At 37.5% G+C, this 19,533-nt stretch overlaps 2 protein-coding genes across 2 annotated transcripts in view; one reads left to right on the plus strand and one right to left on the minus strand.

The window, feature by feature from the left end:
* ACTR6 (actin related protein 6) overlaps positions 1 to 11,012 on the minus strand; it is a 31,600-nt gene extending 20,588 nt beyond the window's left edge. Inside the window, exons 1-6 of the mRNA XM_065887269.1 lie at positions 10,882 to 11,012; positions 8,824 to 8,941; positions 8,178 to 8,246; positions 7,186 to 7,309; positions 5,873 to 6,008; positions 5,724 to 5,780 (exon numbers count right to left, since the gene is read on the minus strand). Of these exons, the coding sequence (XP_065743341.1) occupies positions 5,724 to 5,780; positions 5,873 to 6,008; positions 7,186 to 7,309; positions 8,178 to 8,246; positions 8,824 to 8,941; positions 10,882 to 10,949 (572 nt within the window). The 5' untranslated portion in view covers positions 10,950 to 11,012. The remainder of the gene's footprint in view (positions 1 to 5,723; positions 5,781 to 5,872; positions 6,009 to 7,185; positions 7,310 to 8,177; positions 8,247 to 8,823; positions 8,942 to 10,881) is intronic.
* A 4,291-nt stretch (positions 11,013 to 15,303) lies between these two features.
* BLTP3B (bridge-like lipid transfer protein family member 3B) overlaps positions 15,304 to 19,533 on the plus strand; it is a 100,824-nt gene continuing 96,594 nt past the window's right edge. Inside the window, exon 1 of the mRNA XM_065887279.1 lies at positions 15,304 to 15,583. Coding sequence (XP_065743351.1) covers positions 15,540 to 15,583 — 44 coding nt within the window. The 5' untranslated portion in view covers positions 15,304 to 15,539. The remainder of the gene's footprint in view (positions 15,584 to 19,533) is intronic.

Raw genomic sequence — 19,533 nt, forward strand, 5'->3', positions numbered from 1 at the left:
TGATCCACTTCCTAGAGTAATGGAAATAAAAAGAAAAATAAACAAATGGGACCTAATGAAACTTCAAAGCTTTTGCACAGCAATGGAAACCATAAACAAGATGAAAAGACAACCCTCAGAATGGGAGAAAATATTTGCAAATGAATCAATGCACAAAGGATTAATCTCTAAAATATATAAACAGCTCATGCAGCTCAATATTAAAAAAACAAATAACCCAGTCCAAAAATGGGCAGAAGACCTAAATAGACATTTCTCCAAAGAAGACATACAGATGACCAAGAAACACATGAAAAGCTGCTCAACATCACTAATTATTAGAGAAATGCAAATCAAAACTACAATGAGGTATCACCTCACACCAGTCAGAATGGGCATCATCAGAAAATCTACAAACAATAAATGCTGGAGAGGGTGTGGAGAAAAGGGTATCCTCTTGCACTGTTGGTGGGAATGTCAATTGATACAGCCACTATGGAGAACAGTATGGAGGTTCCTTGAAAAGCTAAAAATAGAACTACCATACCACCCAGCAATCCCACTACTGGGCATATACCCAGATAAAACCATAATTCAAAAAGACACATACACCCCAATGTTCACTGCAGCACTATTTAAAATAGCCAGGCCATGGAAGCAACCTAGATGCCCATCGACAGATGAATGGATAAAGGAGATGTGGTACATATATACAATGGAATATTACTCAGCCATAAAAAGGAACGAAATTGGGTCATTTGTACAGACGTGGATGGATCTAGAGACTGTCATACAGAATGAAGTAAGTCAGAAAAGGAAAAACATATATCGTATATTAACGCATATATGTGGAACCTAGACAAATGGTACAGATGAACTGGCTTGCAGGGCAGAAGTTGAGACACAGATGTAGAGAACAAACGTATGGACACCAAGGGGGGAAAGCTATGGGGGTGGTGGGGGTGTGATGAATTTGGTGATTGGGATTGACATGTATATACTGATGTGTATAAAATTGATGACTAATAAAAAAAAAAGAAAATTTAAACATAACTTACAATTATTTAAAATGTTTTTCTGGAATTAAATTTTCAGGTAACTGAGTTTTTAAAAGTATTAAATTTTTGAATGTGTAAAATATTTTTAACTTTATGGAATACCCATTTCATTATGTTATTTAATCTCCCCATTATCCCTCTAAGAGCAAACAGTTCAGTTTGCAGAAGGAAATTGAAAAGAGAGGTTTTAAGTGGCAAGGATTATCCAATTAAAGGGAAACATTTTCTTCCAACCATTCTGAATAGAACCCTGCTAAAATGCCTTAACTATGTGCACTTTCTTTTCCTATTAGACAAGGACTGTTAGTCAGCACCACACACTAATTGGCAAAAAGTAGATGCTTAGGGCTTCCCTGGTGGCGCAGTGGTTGGGAGCCAGCCTGCCGATACAGGGGACATGGGTTCGTGCCCCAGTCTGGGAAGATCCCACGTGCCGCGGAGCAGCTGGGCCCGTGAGCCATGGCCACTGAGCCTGCGTGTCCGGAGCCTGTGCTCCGCAACGGGGGAGGCCACAACACTGAGAGGTCCGTGTACCGCAAAAAAAAAAAAAAAACAGCAAAAAAAAGTAGATGTGTAAATATTTGATGAGTGAATCAGAGACAACACAGGCTTAATGTAGAAAATAAAGATGTTTTTAAAAACAAACAAAAATGTGAGGTTATTTCCTTTGAATATTTTTCTCTGCACATAGATTTTTACTTTTTATGTTTTAGCCCAAACATTATCTCAGGAACATTTTCTTATGCTATTACATATTCGTTAAAAATATGATTTAATGCCTTATCATATTTCTTTTTAAATTTAATTTTATTTACTTTTTTATACAGCAGGTTCTTATTGCCCTATCATACTTCAACCAGAGGGGTCTATTAATATGTATTTATCCATATTCCAAATATTGAAAGTTTAGATCAGGAGGAAAAATACTCGTGTGTTTATAAACATGGACTTTGGAGTCTGAGACAGGCTTAATCACAACTTAGTAGACAAATTACTTTATTTCTTTGGGACTCAATCTCTTCAACTCTAAAAGGGTAATAAGTTCACCAACTTAATACAGCTGCAAGAAGTAAATAATTCTAATCATACATGTAAAGTGTTTAGCATAGTCCCTGTATTCGAAATATAGGCATCTTAATCGATATCTCTGATTATCCCATTATTTATTCATACTCTAGGACACATAATATGAAATACTTAGTCTCTTGGTATATTGCAAAATTGTCTACCAGAAAAGTTATTTCAAATTATACTCTGACCAGCAGCAAATAAGAGTGTCCATATCACAAATCTGCAACACCTTTTGAAAAAATTCTATTAATTTGGATTGTAAGAGTAGTATTTTAATTTGCATTTTCTCTACTAGAATGTGCCATGAGGAAGAGGAATGCTTTTCTGTTTTGCATCCCAAGCTCCTAAATAAATGCTCAATAAATATCGCAATGGAATCTGTGATTACTACAGATGTTTAACACTTTTTATGTCTGAGAATTATCCATTTTATAACCTTTGACAGCATGTAATTCTCCAATGATTATCTATTTGTGCCACTGACCATCTGTATTCTGAAAATTATCTAACCATTTTATACTGGGGTAGTGTTTTTCTTATGGATTGATAAGAGCTCTTAATATATTAAAGAAAACAACCCTGTGTCATATTTCTTTTAGGTTTATTTCTCAGGATTGTTTACTTTAGTTTTGCTTACAAAGGCTTTTGATGTACATAAGGTTTAAAATTTTTACATAGTTAAAAAACAAAAGCTGGCAAAATCTATCCTGTCCTTAAGTCAGTTGTTTTCAGACTAAACAGAGACAAAAGGGGGGCTAAGGGTGCTGGTAATATTCTGCTTGAACTGTGTTCTGGTTACATGAGTGCATTCACTTTTTGAAAATTCACTGAGTTGTACACTCACAGTCTTAAACTTTTTTTTATATATGTTTTACTTCAATAAAAAGTTTATTTTAAAAAGAAATTGTAAGAAAATACACCCTTTGTTACTTCTTCCACTTTTTTTAAAAAATAAATTTATTTATTTATTTTTAGCTGCACTGGGTCTTTGTTGCTGAGCGTGGGCTTTCTCTAGTTGCGGCGAGCAGGGGCTACTCTTCATTGCAGTGCGTGGGCTTCTCATTGCAGTAGTTTCTCTTGTTGCACAGCATGGGCTCTAGGAGTGCAGGGTTTAATAGTTGTGGCTTACGGGCTCTAGAGCGCAGGCTCAGTAGTTGTGGTGCACAGGCTTAGTTGCTCTGCGGCATGTGGGATCTTCCCAGACCATGGCTCGAACCCGTGTCCCCTGCCTTGGCAGGCAAATTCTTAACCACTGCACCACCAGGGAAGCCCTCTTCCACTGTTTTTATGCTTAGCAACTCAGTTAAATATTTCTTGTGGTTTTATTTTTATACTTAAGTCTTACAACCATCTGAACTTCAGTGTATGAGGCAAAGTAAAATCTTAATTTTTCTCCAAACAGGGAACTTTACCTGTATCCTTTCTTGAACAGTTACTCCCCTCCTCATTGGTTTCTGATGCTTTGTTTAATATGTAATTACTTTTTTTTTACATATAATGTTTGATTTAGGATTAACAATTCAGTGTCACTGATCTGTCAGTTAATTCTTTTTTTTAAAAAAAATATTTATTTAATTTGGTTGCACTGGGTCTTAGTTGCAGCACGTGGGATCCTAAGTTGCGGCATGCGAACTCTTAGTTGTGGCATGCATGTGGGACCTCATTCCCTGACCAGAGATCGAACCCAGACCCCCTTCATTGGGAGCACAGAGTCTTAACCACTGCACCACTGGGAAGTCCCTGTCAGTTAATTCTTATACAAGTGTCACCTTAATTTAATTATTAGTTTTAATTTTTTTAATCATCTACTAGAGAAGTCTCTTTTCATTATCATTCTTTTTCATCAGTATTTCTAGTTGTTCCTGCCAGCTTCTTCTCTCCAAGTCAGACTTCAACAGCCTTGCTTTTAAGAACATATGAATTTTTTTTCATTCAGTGTTTCATTCAGAAGGACTAAGTATATAGGCTTTGGACTGAAACTGCGTAGGTCTTGGTTAATGTCCTCATCTGTATCAGCCTTCCCTTACCTTTCTAATTTGCTGTTTCTGGGAAAGGGAATTAAACAACTAAACTTTTTGAAGCTGAGCCTAATTCTGTTTGGTTTCATAATGAGTAACATTCACATAATCATAATATTGTAAATACTATTTATAAGTTTTCTATTTTTAAAATTAATCTATAATCAAGGCAAGAAGACTTAACTATAGTAAAGAGCATTATGTAAATATTATAAATTTCAATAATTAAGAAGAAATAGTATAGCAATGAAAAAAGTCAATCTCTAAAGGTTACATACTGTGTGATTCTGTTTCTCTAACATTCTTGAAATAATAGAACTATAGAAATGGAAAGCAGATTAGCAATTGCCAAGGTACTGGGACAAGGTGGGGGAGCAAATATAAAGTGGGAGCACATAGAAGTTCCTTTGTAATGGTGGAACAGTTCTGTATCTTGACTGTGGCAGTGTTTATGAGTCTATACATGGGATAAAAACCACACAGAACTAGAGGCAGACTAGTGCATGTAAAAAATAGTGAAAACTGAATATAATCTGTAGTCTGGTTAACAGTATTGCACCAACGTCAATTTTATCATTTTTATGTTGTACTAGTTATATAAAATGTCACTAAGGGTACACAGGGCTCTGTGTACTATTCTTGCAACTTCCTGTGTCTGTATTTCAAAATAAAAAGTTTTTTTTTTAAATGCGCTAGAGATGGGTAAGACAGCTCTAAGGGGATTGGGCTTCTTTTGGGGGTAATGAAATGTTCTAAAATTGATTGTGGTGATGGATGCATATGCTAAAAACCATTGAAATGTACACTTTAAATGGGTGAACTGTATGGTATGAGAATTATATCTCAATAAAGCTGTTTAAAAAAGTAATGATACATCCGAGAGAAAGAAAAGGAGGGAAGAAAGAAATGTAGATGCACTTATTTTCATATATAACACAGAGGGAAGCCAAGAGATACTGACAGTATCATACCGGTCAAAGTTAATGTAGCAAAAACTGAGATTTAAGAATTCTACTTATGTTTTTAAACACAATAAAACTAAAAATAATAGCATTAATAAAATTTAGGAGGCAGGAGAAGAGTTGGCACATGATTAAGTACTAATTCTTCATCTTTTAATAGTGGACAGTCAACTAATATTGGCTAATCCAGAAACATATCAATATATTATTAAGGCTTATAGAGAAAGAGTAAAAGATAATAAAGTTGAAATATTATGCTGTGTATGGAGTAAAACTGACAAGAGAAATGGAAAGGGAAGGCAGAGATTTATTTTCTTTTTGGATCCTTATTTCCTTATACGTATTTTTAAATTTGTTTTACGAGATACATATACATTTGTCATTTTAAAATATTATTAATGTATTAAGCTATCTAGAATTTGGAAATGTCTTTTTGGTGGATACTATCATTTCATATGTTAGAAAGCTTTTCAACTTGAACATCATTAGTAGTTATATATGTGATATAGTCTTCTAAGCAATAATATAGAATTGCCACCTGAACTTAGAACTAAAGGTAAGGAATAATTTTAAATTACTTTAAAAAGTTCACCCCCAGCATCCCATCCTCCCAAAGAATTAAAGTTAAGTATTACCTGTAAGATATAATCTCTTTTAGATGATTGGTTAGGAGTTTTCCTCCCACATTTATCCTAAAAATGGAGAATTCAAATTTGGTTCAGTTTATTACACATTTCATTCAGTTTTATTCTAAGAAATAAGATGAAAATTGAATGCAACTCACCGAATAATTGCTTCTTTTTTCTTTTTACTTCTACAATAAGGAACTATATGTGTAAAGGAATATCCACTATCTACAATGATACAGCATAATTCAGAAGGATTATCTCGGAAATACCTATGTGCACTGAGAGCCCCAGCTATTTAAAAAAAAAGGTAAAGAAAAAATAAACACACTGAATAAGAGTATAATTAATTTAAAGCAATAAATAAAGGTAGCAAACAAAAACAAGCAGAAAGACAACTTTATTTATAGGAAAAATGCTAATTTAAAATAACATTCCTAATTCTGTCACAAGCTCTTTATAATGCTTAAACTTTAAAACGTGATATTTTTGTGGAAAATGATAAAAAATTTGTGAGCAACTTTTAAAGGTAAATATTCACTTCACAGTTTATAATAATTATTTTAATAGCAGATGATTTTACTGAGCATTTATTACATGCTGGGCACTATTCTAAACTCCATGAGTGTGTGTGTTTTAATCCTCACAACAATCCCATTTCACAGATGAAGAAAGTGAAGCACAGGGAAGTTAAATAATGTGCCCAAGGTCACATGATTAGAAAGTAACAGAGCTAGGATTCAAACATAGACAGTGTGACTCCAGAGCAGGGTTTCTCAACTTTGGAACTCCTGACATTTTGGGCCAGATAACTCCTTGTTGTTGGGGGTTTTACTGTGCATTGTAAGATGTTTAGCAGCATCTGTGTCCTCTACACATTAGATGCCAGTAGCACCCTCCCAGTTGTGACAACGAAAAATGTCTCCAGACTTTGTCAAATGTCCCCAGGAGCAAAATCACCCTTGGTTGAGAACACTGTTTTAGAGATTATGCTCCTAACCATTACAGTATACTGTTGCTTATACAGACTTAAATTCTACAAGCTAAATATGTGAATACTTTCTTTGTACAGTCATGTAATGTGATTCTAGCCTTTAATAAACTTACTTCTAGATAATATTTACAGATTATTTTCCCTCATATTGGCAGCCTGAGCTATTGACATTATTTCAAACAATAATAATAACAATAGCAGACACATCAGTGACAGAAAAGACAACTCAGAAACAATAATCTTTCAGAGATTAGAAATGTGGCTAGTAACTTCATTAGGGAGAAATATCATATCAGTAAAAAGATAAAGTGATAGAAGTCTGACTAGATAATCTCTAAGGGTCCATCTAGTTTTTAAATTCCAGGTTTTATTTCCTTCAAATCAAAAAGAATGTCACCCAGTATTCTTGGACCTTAAGTGTTTCTTTATTCATATTCATATTCACATAACTCAATTTCAATAAAAACTTTAACTCACCATTTACTCTTAATACTGCTTGAAACTGGTATTCTTCAAATAAGATTTCATTCATTGATTCTTGAATTGAAGTGAAGTTAAAATATGGTTCTGTGATAATAATATTAGTGTCTAAAAAATCAACCTATGTGAGGAAAAAAATTCCCAAAGTTTTGTAACTTTGTAGTCATAATTATAAGTACTTGTTTTATATATATAAACACATTTATTTAATCCTCACAATAACCCTAGGAGACACGTCTTACTATTATTCCCTTTTAAAAGGTGAGCAAACTGAGGCACAGTAGAGTTGAATGAGTTACGAAGGTCCATATAACTAGTTAGTGACATACCTAGGATTTGAACTTGGGAAGTCTGGTTACAGAATACATGCACTTTAACTATTATATAATTTTAACTCTCTTAATGATAGCATTGATAAAATGGTACTGTCAAATTGTTTAAAGATAATTATGCAAAAGTAATAAATGATACAACTACAGGCACCAGGACTGTTATTTTGTTTTTAAAAGTTAAAAGGTGAGAAGCTTTAGAATATTTAACGTTTACATAATTCTCTCCCACACACTTTTAAGAAGCATTAAAATTTGAACATTTTCTCAGTACACCTAAAGTCACAGTAAAGATATTAAAGCACAAAATTTTAACATTGTATCATTCACACATTCAGATATATCAGCAAAAATATTTTATTGTGAAAAAAATTAGACAGTGAATTGGTCTAAGAATAGCAGAAATCTGAAGTAAAAATTTTAATCTTAAGTTTCATACAGACTATCTCTTCTCAACTTCAAATTCCACTTCACAATGGAAATTCCATTCACTTGCACTTATTTGAAAATCAAAGTTAAGCACAGTAGATTAAATGACTTAAATATATATAAGAAACATATTCAAAAATTTATAAATCTTAAGATATAAGCACAGATTTAAATTTTTCATTTGAATAAGACATGGAAATAGAAATTTGAATACATACTCCAATTTGTTACCTGATACATTTCTTTTCCAAAAAGGTAATCCCAGACTTGTCTTTGAACATCCCAATTCACCAAATAGCCCTAAAAAATTTGTTTTATGAATTTAATTATCAAAAATATTTGAACAATTTTTAAAAAATCAGATTAATATATTCTAAATCACTGATTCTTATCTCTTTATGGTCACATTCACCAGTCTAATGATGTTTGAATTTCAAACCTATTATATTGGTATGTTTTTCTCCTTTTAGAAATTCAAAATATTACAAATTAACAATAACCAAAATATCAAGGGTTCAAAAGACACACCAATATGTAGAGATGCCTCTCTATACTCTTTTTCTTTAATGTGTTCGTTTCATTTAGCTTTAACATAAACAAGTAAAATTCAGTACCCACAATCAGTAACTAAATCATGGTCATTTATTTTTATTTATTGAAGTATAGTTGATTTTTTTTCATTGAAGTATAATTAATCATGGTCATTTTTTAACATGACAATTTAAATTCAACTTTTGGTTTTAATAAGATCTTAATTAAAATAACTTTTTCTCAGAGATTCAAAAATATTTTCATACATACAAAATCTTAAATATACATTCCAAATTATCCTTCAGTTTAGGTCTTTAATGCTAGAAATGACATACAGTTGAATTACCTTTTGAAAAGGAAGAATATAAAAGAGTCCAGAAGGATCCTTTATTTCATCTATCTGGTTGGCAGTAAAAGTTTTAAGACGTGCCGTTTTTGACCTGAACTGACAGTTAGGAATAACTCTATAAACAAAGAAACAAATAATGTAATTATTCCCTAAATACTTAGTTCCTAAAAATACATTTACCTAACCACCACCCTTAGTGTCAAAAAATATCCAAAACCAGTGTTTCTCATTCTGTCTTCAAAAAATTTTTACATGCCTTTTTTTTTTTAAGGTTCTAGTATATACCAGTTCTGTACTGGACCCATTATCTTTCTCAAATAATCTTCAGGACACCCTTACGGGTGGGTATTGGTTCTGCCACTGCACAGAGGTGAAGAGGGGCTGAGGTAAAGTTCCTGGAAAATTCTTAATACCACTCTGGTAAGAAAAAAAAAAATTCCAAGTTCAAAATTCTGACCATAAAATTAAGTTTCCATGGAGTCAAAGATTTTCAATCAGCAAGATGCTATAAGGTACAGATGTAGGAGGTAGTTTTAAATATAGTTGCTGCGCACCATGAGTTTACAATCTGGTTAGGAAGACAAACTAGAACCATTATCCATCATACATGTGTACACATGTATGTGTGTGTATGCGTGTGTGTGTGCATATATATACACACACAGAGAAAGGGATAGAGAGAGAGAAAGTGAAGGGGAACATAATTTGTCACGCCAAAATATTCCACTTTGGTATAAGGATTATTTTGCGCTAAAGGCGATTAAAATCCTTGCATTAATTGGGATAATACTGTAAAAATGTTTTATACCTGATTATTTCACTTACTATGCTGTCATTTTCTCTATGTTTAAATATTCTTCAAGGACATAAAAACAATATATTTTAAAATTTATTTATTTTATTTATTTTTGGTTGCATTAAGTCTTCATTGTTGCACACAGGCTTTCTCTAGTTGTGGCGATTGGGGGCTACTCTCTTCGTTGTGGAGCATAGGCTCTAGGCGTGCGGGCTTCAGTAGTTGTGGCACACGGGCTCAGTAGTTGTGGCTCACCGGCTGAGCTGCTCCGCAGCATGTGGGACCTTCCCAGACCAGGTCTCAAACCCATGTCCCCTGCATTGGCAGGCGAATTCTTAACCACTGCGCCATCAGTGAAGCCCAAGGACATAATTTTAAAACCTGCCTTGTAGTCAATCTTGGCTGTATTACAATTTTAGTCAATTTACTGTTCTTGAATATTTAGCTTGCTTCTCCCTACACCTTTGTGTCACCATACACAATGTCTGTACATGATACAGAGTATTCCGCACTCTTATCAAGACTTCTAAATTATTCCTTAAGTAACTGATAACAGAACTGCTGTCAAAGGATGAGAACAATGATACACATTGCCAAAATAAGACTGTAACAATATACATTCCTACGCAGTTTGTCCTCTAAAAAAAGAAAAAGGAAAGGAGGGAGGAAGGGAAAAAGTCCCCTGTGACTACTCTAGAGCAAAAGTGTGTCTTTTAATTTGCTTAGTCTCTACTCAAACATAGTTTATGAAAGCCAGTGTAGTATTTGTTTGCGTCTGATCAACCAGGTCAGCCAATGAGCACTTAGAACGGCTAAAGTACAAAGCCTTCAAAGTCTACAGCCACTGAAACAGTGGTTTTTACACTTTGGGGGCCATGGAACCCTTTAAGGATCTGATGAAAGGCATGATCGCGTCCCCCCAAAAATGCATATACACAAAAACGTTGCCCACGATTCCTGAGGATTCATGAACTTTGTGTACGGATCCCTCTTTCAGGAACCGCTTCCTTCGAAGCCTATTTTCCTGAACTATTTCCTGTTACGAAACGAAACACGTCCCACTTCCGGGGCCACGTAGCCCAAAGTTAGTAACCATGTCCCACTTCAAAGCATTCAAACTACCCAACTCCAACCAGAGCATCCCTCTGCCTGAGGGCCGCGCGGGGGCGTTTGCAGTTTACAGACGTCCCAAGATGAAGCGTAATATACGTAACTACTAGGCATATATGCTTTGTTCCTCGGAGGAAGCGAACACTTACGAGACATTTTCATGGCTGTAACCGATTTTGGCGTTGTAGGCTCCGTTATCCAGCACTAAGGTCGTCATTTTAGTACTAACCGCAGTTGCTTTCTTTTCTCGACCCTTCTGCTCACGCTTTTTCCGGCACTCTATGGTGGCACCCACGGAGCGTAAGGGCGCTTCCGCTCTCCCTTAGCAACTGAGGACGCCGGAAGGCAGAGATTGCACTGCAGCCCAGCCTGCCAGCAAGAGTCGTAACGTGCTTCCTATCTCAACCCGTTTACGTTTTGGCGAGATCCAATAAGAGAGAAAACGCTGGTATTTTTCGCCCAATGTGTGATTGTTCTTTACTTTTGCAGATTGAGTCGCTCTTGGGAGTTTCTTCTAACCCCTATAACGAACCATCTTTGTGGGGGGGTTGGGGGGGAAGGTTGTGGGTGTGTGTGTGTTCGAATAGTATTGTTCAGACAGTAACGTCTTTTGAAGAATAAATTGCAAAGTCATACGCAGCACGGAATTGGACATGAAGACTCTTCAGCTTTATTGCCCGCCACTGCCATTCTGACTGTTGGATCCAACCACCCTGTTACAAACACGGAACACGTCAACCGCCTCGCTTTTTTAACTCACAGTCTTCCCTGTCTGCTTGTTCTTCTGCACGGAGTTTTGTGTCTTATTTATCTCAAAAAGCTTCTAGACTTCTGACACACTCCTCCTTTCCCCTTCCTGAAATTAGGTGTTCCTCCTATGTGTTCCCTTAATGTCTTGGGCTCACTTGTCTATATCGTAATGGTTAAGAGAACGAATTTTAGGTTGGAATCCGGACTCTGCCACAAAATGGCTGTGTAACCTTGGGCGATAAAGATAAGGGTTAATACTTACACAGGGCTTAATGCGTGTGGTTAAATTGTTCTAAGAGCTTTATGTATATTTACTAATTTAATCTTTACAATTTATGAAGTAGGTCCTATTATTGAAATCAAAGATAGTAGTTAAGAGTGCAGTCTCTGCATTCAAACTCCTGGGTCAAATCCTGGCTAACTACATGTTTTGGACAGGTTAGTTAACCTCTCTACACCTTAGCTTCCTCATCTGTAAAATGGACAGGTTTGTTAACCTCTTTACACCAAACCTTTTGGACAGGTTAGTTAACCTCTCTACATCTTAGCTTCCTCATCTGTAAAATGGAATACTATAATAATCCCCCCTTGCAGAATTATTTTATGAAGAGTAAATGATAAAAGTCAAGTATCTGTTAGTAATTATCATCATCATCATCCTTTTATCATGTGATCATTCTGTTACCTTTGCCATGGCAAACTCCTTTAAGTTAGGCACTCTATTGGTGTCTATATTCCTTTGTATCAAAAAGTCATTGAAAGTCCAAAGTTAGTTATGTCCAATTTTAGTCATTCTATTTTCTCTAACAATATTAAATTGATAGGATCCCCCATGTAAAAAATATTTTATCAGTCTTACATCACAGAGTAACCATCATTTCTATTCACCTCTCATCTTTTAAAATAGGCTCTTTCAGAAAGCTTCCCTTTTTGCTTTCCTTCATATTTACCTGATCCTGGATCAAGATCATTTTTGTTCTTGGCTTCAGCTATCATTGAATACCAATAAATCCTAAAGAAGAATTTCTACCCCCAACTGCAACCTGAATGTTTCTATCCAGGGGTCCTGAGATAACCTTAAAGGTAACAAATCCAAAACAATTTTATCTCCAAAACTGCTTGTTTCACCTATATTACTTGTCTCAATTAGTGGTGTGCCCCAATATCTACCCGGTGCCCCAAACTAAAAACCTCAGTAAACTTCAACTCCAATCCTTGTATTAATCTCTGGAATTTGTCCTTTTTTGTTTATTTACCTTTACTGATACTGCCTTATCTCTCACCAAAAATAGTAATGCTGCCGCCTTCTCAAGGCTCCTGTCTCCATTCTCTTCTCATGATCTGTCCTCTGTACTGCCAGTACGGTTATCAGACTATTTTTCTAAATCAGAAATCTGATCATCTTCCCCAAATTCAGTCACCATAGAAGTCTCCCAAGACTTGACACTGCCTATGAAATAATGTCCATACATTTGCAATCTCATCCCCCTTCAACCCATCCTACACTGTGTTGGTAAATATTTAACAACCGGATCTCCAAGAAAAAAGTCCTGATTTGTAGTGTTTACCATTTTCTGTGGTGAAAATACTGTCACAATGGCTGTTTTCAAGCTTTCCTGAACTCACCAAACACCAGAACACAGAGTTGAGAAGATATGTGCACAACTGGTTCTCATGAGCCAGTATAAGCCAGTTTCAGCACAGACTGTTCAGTAAAAGCCCTGACTCTATTGACCTTCACACCATGCACTCTCCCCTCCCAGGTTTTAGTACAAAGAATCTCAAGCATGTAACTATTACTTTTCAAATACATGTATATTTTGAGAATGTGTAATTTTAAAAGTTAAAAATATCACTCTGATATAAATACATAATGAACATGTGCAACAGATTTAAGTCACATTAATGAGTGAACTAACTTTATACCCTATCTTGTTGGTTCTTGCCAATATGAGTTAACAAATCTTTGATGCACATTCATTATATATTTGTATGACAGTCACATTTTTAACTTTTTGAAAATCATACTTTGAGAATTAAATACCAATTAACAAAAATGTAAATTTAAACCACAGTTGTGTCTGGCATTCTCTAAGTACTTAAACTTCGTTAGCTTAATCCTCACAACAACCACATAGCTAAAAATCCACAGAGCAAAGTTTCCAATCCAAGTCTGACTTCAGGGCCAGTCCGTTTAACTTTAAACTGACATTCTCACCTTTGAAATAATATCTCCACTGTAAATCCATCTCTGGCTAAACAAGATAGAATCACTCCATCTCTTATGTTTTCATAGCACTTTGCTTCTATTTTCAATTATGCTAAGGATAATAATAGCATTATTAAGAGCTTTACATATGCTAGGCACTTTGTTCAACACTATATATGCATAATCTCATTTAATCCTCACAAAATTGTGTTAGGTACTATTATCTCCAATAGATGAGGTAACTGAGGCTGAGAGTGAAATAACCTGCCCAAGTTTACACAGCTACAAAATGGTGGAGCAAGGCTTTGAACAAGAGTGTAATGATAGAGCTCAAGGTCCTAGCATTAGGAATTTAGCTTCCCTCTGAGGCTGTTAACTCTTTGATGGCAGGAACAGGTTTTGTTTGTTTAGGCTACCTAGTTACTTGAATAGTGCCTCATTTATAGTACATTATAAATGTTAAGTGAGTAAACAGTCAATCCACATATATCTCCTTTCCCTTGCTTGAAAAGGGTCAGGTGTTGGACTATATGTGTAAACTATCCCCTGGCCATCCCCATAGACACCCACAGCATTTTCTGACACATCCCTCAGAGGTAGTGTTATTCTCCCCTCCCCCACTTTTAGATGTCACCTCTGTAAACAGAGTGGTCATTTTCACCTCTGTAAAATGTTGGTTTGGGGCTGGGTGGGGTGAAGGTGCAGAGCTGTAATAGTTCTCCCTGCTATTTCAACAATTTCCTTCCTTTACATAGAATTTTTTGTGTGTGTGTGTGGTACGCAGGCCTCTCACTGTTGTGGCCTCTCCCGTTGCGGAGCACAGGCTCCGGACGCGCAGGCTCAGCGGCCATGGCTCACGGGCCCAGCCGCTCCGCGGCTTGTGGGATCTTCCTGGACTGGGGCACGAACCCGTGTCCCCTGCATCGGCAGGCGGACTCTCAACCACTGTGCCACCAGGGAAGCCCACATAGAAATTTTTAAATGAAATTTTAAATCCTTATTTCTTTAGATACAACAACCTAGTGAGTTGGGTAAGGCTGATATTATTAATCTATTGTATAGAAGATTAAACTGAAGCTAAAAGTACGTAAATTATTTTCTCCAGCTTAACACAGCTAGAAAATACTAGAGCCAGGAGTTAAATTTAGGCCTTCTAATTCCCAGGTCCTGGGTTCTATTAAAACACATTATCAACTTTTACTTCTCTTAGAATTTCTAGAGGAAACATCAAATTACAGCATTTAGCCGGGGGAAAAGCAGAATATCTAAGTAAAGGATAAGACACTGAGGCAAGAATATGAAGAAAGCTGAGTAGGTAAAGAAAGCAAAGCAATTAGAGCCGTTTGTGGAGCAAATTCTGACAGGGAAATGAAAAAGAGAAGATGTGTATGAAGAACTCAGTGACGGAGACGGGGACAGAGGTCTAAAACCCAAGAAGCTTCTGGGGTTGGGAGTCTGAGCATCCAACAGTGTCAGGGACACTAGCGCGCTAGTCCCAGCGAGGGAGGCGGGGCAGCAAGAGCCTGTCCGGAGCCTGCGTTGCCCCGCCCCACCCCGAGCCCGCCCCGCTTCGAGCCCGCCCCGCTCCGGCCCGCCCTCAGATCTCTTAGGTGATGCTGCAGCCAAGATGGCGCCGGCGGTGGCCGCGGCTACCTGAGAGGAATGCTCCCGGTCCTTGGCGGCAGCGGTGGCGGATGTGGCCTCGGCAGGGGGCTCAGGTCTGTCCCGGGCGTGAGTGCTCACGCGCCTCTCCTCCGGCCGGGTTAACCCAGACAAAGAGGAGACGGCCACGAAGAGAGGAGGCAGTGAGGAACGGAGAGAGATCGCGGCGCCCCCCGGTTCGGCATCATGGCTGGGCTCATCAAGAAACAGATCCTGAAGCACCTCTCCAGGTCAGTCAGAGCCTCGGGCGTGGGCGCTAGTCCGCTTCCGCCCTAGTCGGTTATCACAGGCAACCTGCGGCTTCGGGGGCGGCGGGGACTGGCAGCCGAGCGGGAGGCGACCTTCGGGCTCCCCGCTCCAGTCCGGGCAGAGGTCGCTGCCCCGGATCTCCCGTCGCCTGCGGCGCACAAGACTGGCCTCACGAGTCAGTCCCCTGACGGGTTCGCCCCCGGACGGGTTCGTCCCTGGATGGGTTCGCCCCTGGACGGGTTCTCTCTCCCGGCTGGCTCGCGGAGGAGCGTGTTGGGCTGCCGGGGGAGGCTGCGGACTGGGATCGTTGCCGACACGGCGTCTGGGGGCGTTTGGAGGACCCCTCTCGGGCGGTCCTGCGCGGAGGCTGCAGATGGTTTGTCACCCAGGTGCCCGGTGTCTGCTCGCCTCCATTCGGAGCTGAGTGGTTCCGTTAACCGAGGGCGTCTGGCGCAGTGTGGACTGTTAGGGCTGAGAATTGTTTTCTCACTGAAATGTTAACCTTGTTGTTGTTCTGAATTCACCTTACCTCGCCGTTCCCAGTCTAATGCATTAGAGGGTGTGCCTGTTTGCACAGTTAGGATTTGTTTTAGGTAAATAATCAGAGTTACCAGCTTTGGCGAGTTCTTTCTGGAGTCCTTTTAGCCCCACATCATTCGTACAAAGCAGTTTTTTTGGGTTTTTTTTTTTTTTTGCTTTATTTTAATCTAAGACCCATACATTTAGGGAGCCAACATCTGTGGTAATAAACCCAAGACTTGTCATTCTTTCCATTTCGTAACGCGGTTTTAGTCGGAATCATGACTCAGTAAAGCTGGCAGTTTGTTTCTGCCCCTGACTTCTCCATATTTGTCTCAAGACACAGGCTAAATGTAGGATCTTGTTTGCAAGTTGTTAACAGCGAATTCAAACTGCCTAGCTATGACCCTTTTCTCTGTTATTTGTCTGTAAGTTAATGATTAATTTTAACTGATTTTAGGAAAACACTTGGGTGTGATAATATACTTTCGTAATACAGACAATTCTTGATTTTCCAAATCGTTGTATACCACAGGTTATATATTAGGGAACAAAATAATTATTTCTGTGATTCAGCAAATATTTTTCTCACTTATAACATTGAATAAGATATTTTTTTAAAGTAACAAATTATAGCAGCATTTATGAATCTACATTTCTTAACATTATCACTAATTGGAAAGTTTCGTTTAAAATTGTCTGTATAGTCCAATAATGAATTATCTCACTTTGGAAGATTTTATCTTTATTATTATTTTTTATGATTTAAGTAAGATCTGACTTATCAGATGTCCTCCAGCCTTTCTCATACTCAGTTCCTACAAGAAAATTCAGACCTATAGAAAATGATTTGAATTTCTATTTTCTCACTCTCCCTAGGATGATAGTACTTAGCTAGTTCCATTCTAGATGCATAGGAGAAAAGTTTGTTCAGTCATTGAGTGCCTTAGGGCATTAGAGTTTAATTCTCTTGTAGAACTCCAGTTTGGAAGGACTCTTAAAAATTAGTTGTAAAGGTAATGGCTAACTTCACAAAATAGACACATTCAGAATTGAGCCTTGAGGATTACTTTTTTGTTTGTTTGTTTTATTTTTTAAACATCTTTATTGGAATATAATTGCTTTACAATGGTGTGTTGGTTTCTGCTGTATAACAAAGTGAATTAGCTATACGTATACGTATATCCCCATATCCCCTCCCTCTTGCATCTCCCTCCCACCCTCCCTATCCCACCCCTCTAGGTGGTTACAAAGCACCGAGCTGATCTTCCTGTCTATGCGGCTGCTTCCCACTAGCTATCTCTTTTACATCTTGTAGTGTGTATATGTCAGTGCTACTCTCGAGGATTACTTTTTAATCTGTATGATTTTCAATAGCTGTGTTGTAAATAACAATGATTTTTTTGACATGAGTTTTTGAAGCACTTGAGTTTTCAGTTATTTCACATTTCAAAACTTCCTTAAGTCAGATGAACTGAAGAGCATCAAATTCATATTCTTGGTTAAAATATTAATCTTACTGCTGTTGCTGTCATTTGTCATCTCCTAAGAAAAATACAATTATTTATAAACATAAAGGATGACAGTAGAATAAACAAGGTGGATGTTGTGATAAATTATAGTTACTCAAATAGGAATGAACTTTTGAAATTACCTGGGTCAAGCTTAATTTTACAGGTTATTCAGTAATGAAGATGTCACTATACTGATCTAATCATCTGGAACACAGTTTGATAGGAAATACTTAGAACATATTACCTTCCAATACCTTTCTTATGGCCAGTGAATGGAACTCATGGCACCTTCTTAACGGAGGCCTTACCTGACCATACTCTTCTCTGTAGCGCTCATTCTCATCAGTCATAATATATACTTATTTATTTGCAGTTCGTTTGTCTTCTCCACTGTATGTAAATTCCATGAGGATAGGGATTTTTGTTGTTGTTTGTTTTTTGGAGTCTAGAATAATGTAGGCACTCAACGACTATTTTTTGAATGAATGCATGAATGACAACAATGAACTGACTTTCCCTCACATTGCTGTTTTTTTTTAACTAAGGCAAGACTATAAGCCACCAATATTATTGCAGATATTGGGCATGACCTATTTTCCTGTGGTTTTAGGGAATAATGGGCAATTGAATCATTGAATAAATGTGGTGCCGGTGTCCTGGAAAGGAAGGACTAGGAAAATGACCCTTTATATAAGGGGTCTTCCAGTAAGGAAGACTATCTAGGAAGCAACAGGAGAAAGAGAGTGCTAACTCTGAGCCTTGAGATTGAAGTATGGTGAAATTGGAAGGTTAAAACCAGGTTTACTTAGACACAGGGGCTTAAGAAACTGGTGTATTGGAAAAGTATGAAAGAGGAATTATTCTTAAGAGATTAACAAATGCTTTAAGCAAACGCTGAACTATTTGAGAAGTGTAAATCTATATATTTGTTCCCTGCCTAATTGTTTAGTTTGTATTCCAAGCATCTCTTTCATTGTTAATGAAAACAGTACTGAAGAGGGAGAGTTTGTGTGTGTGTTTGTGTGTGTGTGTGTGTGTGTGTGTGTGTGTGTGTGTGTTGGATATGGGGGTTGGAGTAGTTGCATTTTAAGAGAAGTGAAACAGGAAAAGCCTTTGAAGGAGAATTTACCCTGATCTTTCATACCATCATCAGCATAAAATATGTTTTGGAGGCTTCTCTAGGAGAGTATTTTTTTCAGAAGGAAATGGAAACTTCTAAAGAAAAGTCAGAACAAGTGTAAGAAAAGAAATAAGAGCAGGAGCTACCTTTCAGCTCAAGGCCTCATTACCTGTTACTGTGGTATGTGTACATGCATGCTCCAGCAAAGGCAGAGGGGGGGAATAGAAGCTCGAAGATGGGGTACATTTAAGCCAGGACCTGAAAAGGGGTGGGGAAGATTTAGATACAAATGCTCCCCACTATTCCTTTGGCTCAAGGCATATTATGCTGGGCACAAGGTTTACTGGGGGTTTGGCAGGACAGACATACACCACACCTGGGTACAGTCTTTGTATAGTTTTAAGTAGTAGTTATCAAATATGGGTGTTTTTACCTCTCAGGGGACATTTGGCAATGTCTGGAGACGTTTCTGATTCTCACAACTTGGCAGGGGTAGGGGTGGGGCGGTGACTAGTGGGTAGAGGCCAGGGACGCTGCTAAACATCCTACAGTACACAGCCCAGTCCCCCACAGAAAGAATTATTTGGCCTATGTGTCAATAGTTTTGAGGTTGAGAAACTGGTTTAAAGTATACACATGTATGTCAGATTATTAAACTAGGGTACTATGCCAGTTGAGATTATATTGTCTGCAGACAACAGAAACCTGTTCTGTTTAACTTAGGCTGAAAAAGGAAATGTAACAGAAAGCTCTTGGGGTGGGTTACAGAATCTGAAAC

This window comes from Phocoena phocoena, chromosome 11, assembly GCF_963924675.1.
Source record: "Phocoena phocoena chromosome 11, mPhoPho1.1, whole genome shotgun sequence".
Taxonomy (NCBI): Eukaryota; Metazoa; Chordata; class Mammalia; order Artiodactyla; family Phocoenidae; genus Phocoena; species Phocoena phocoena.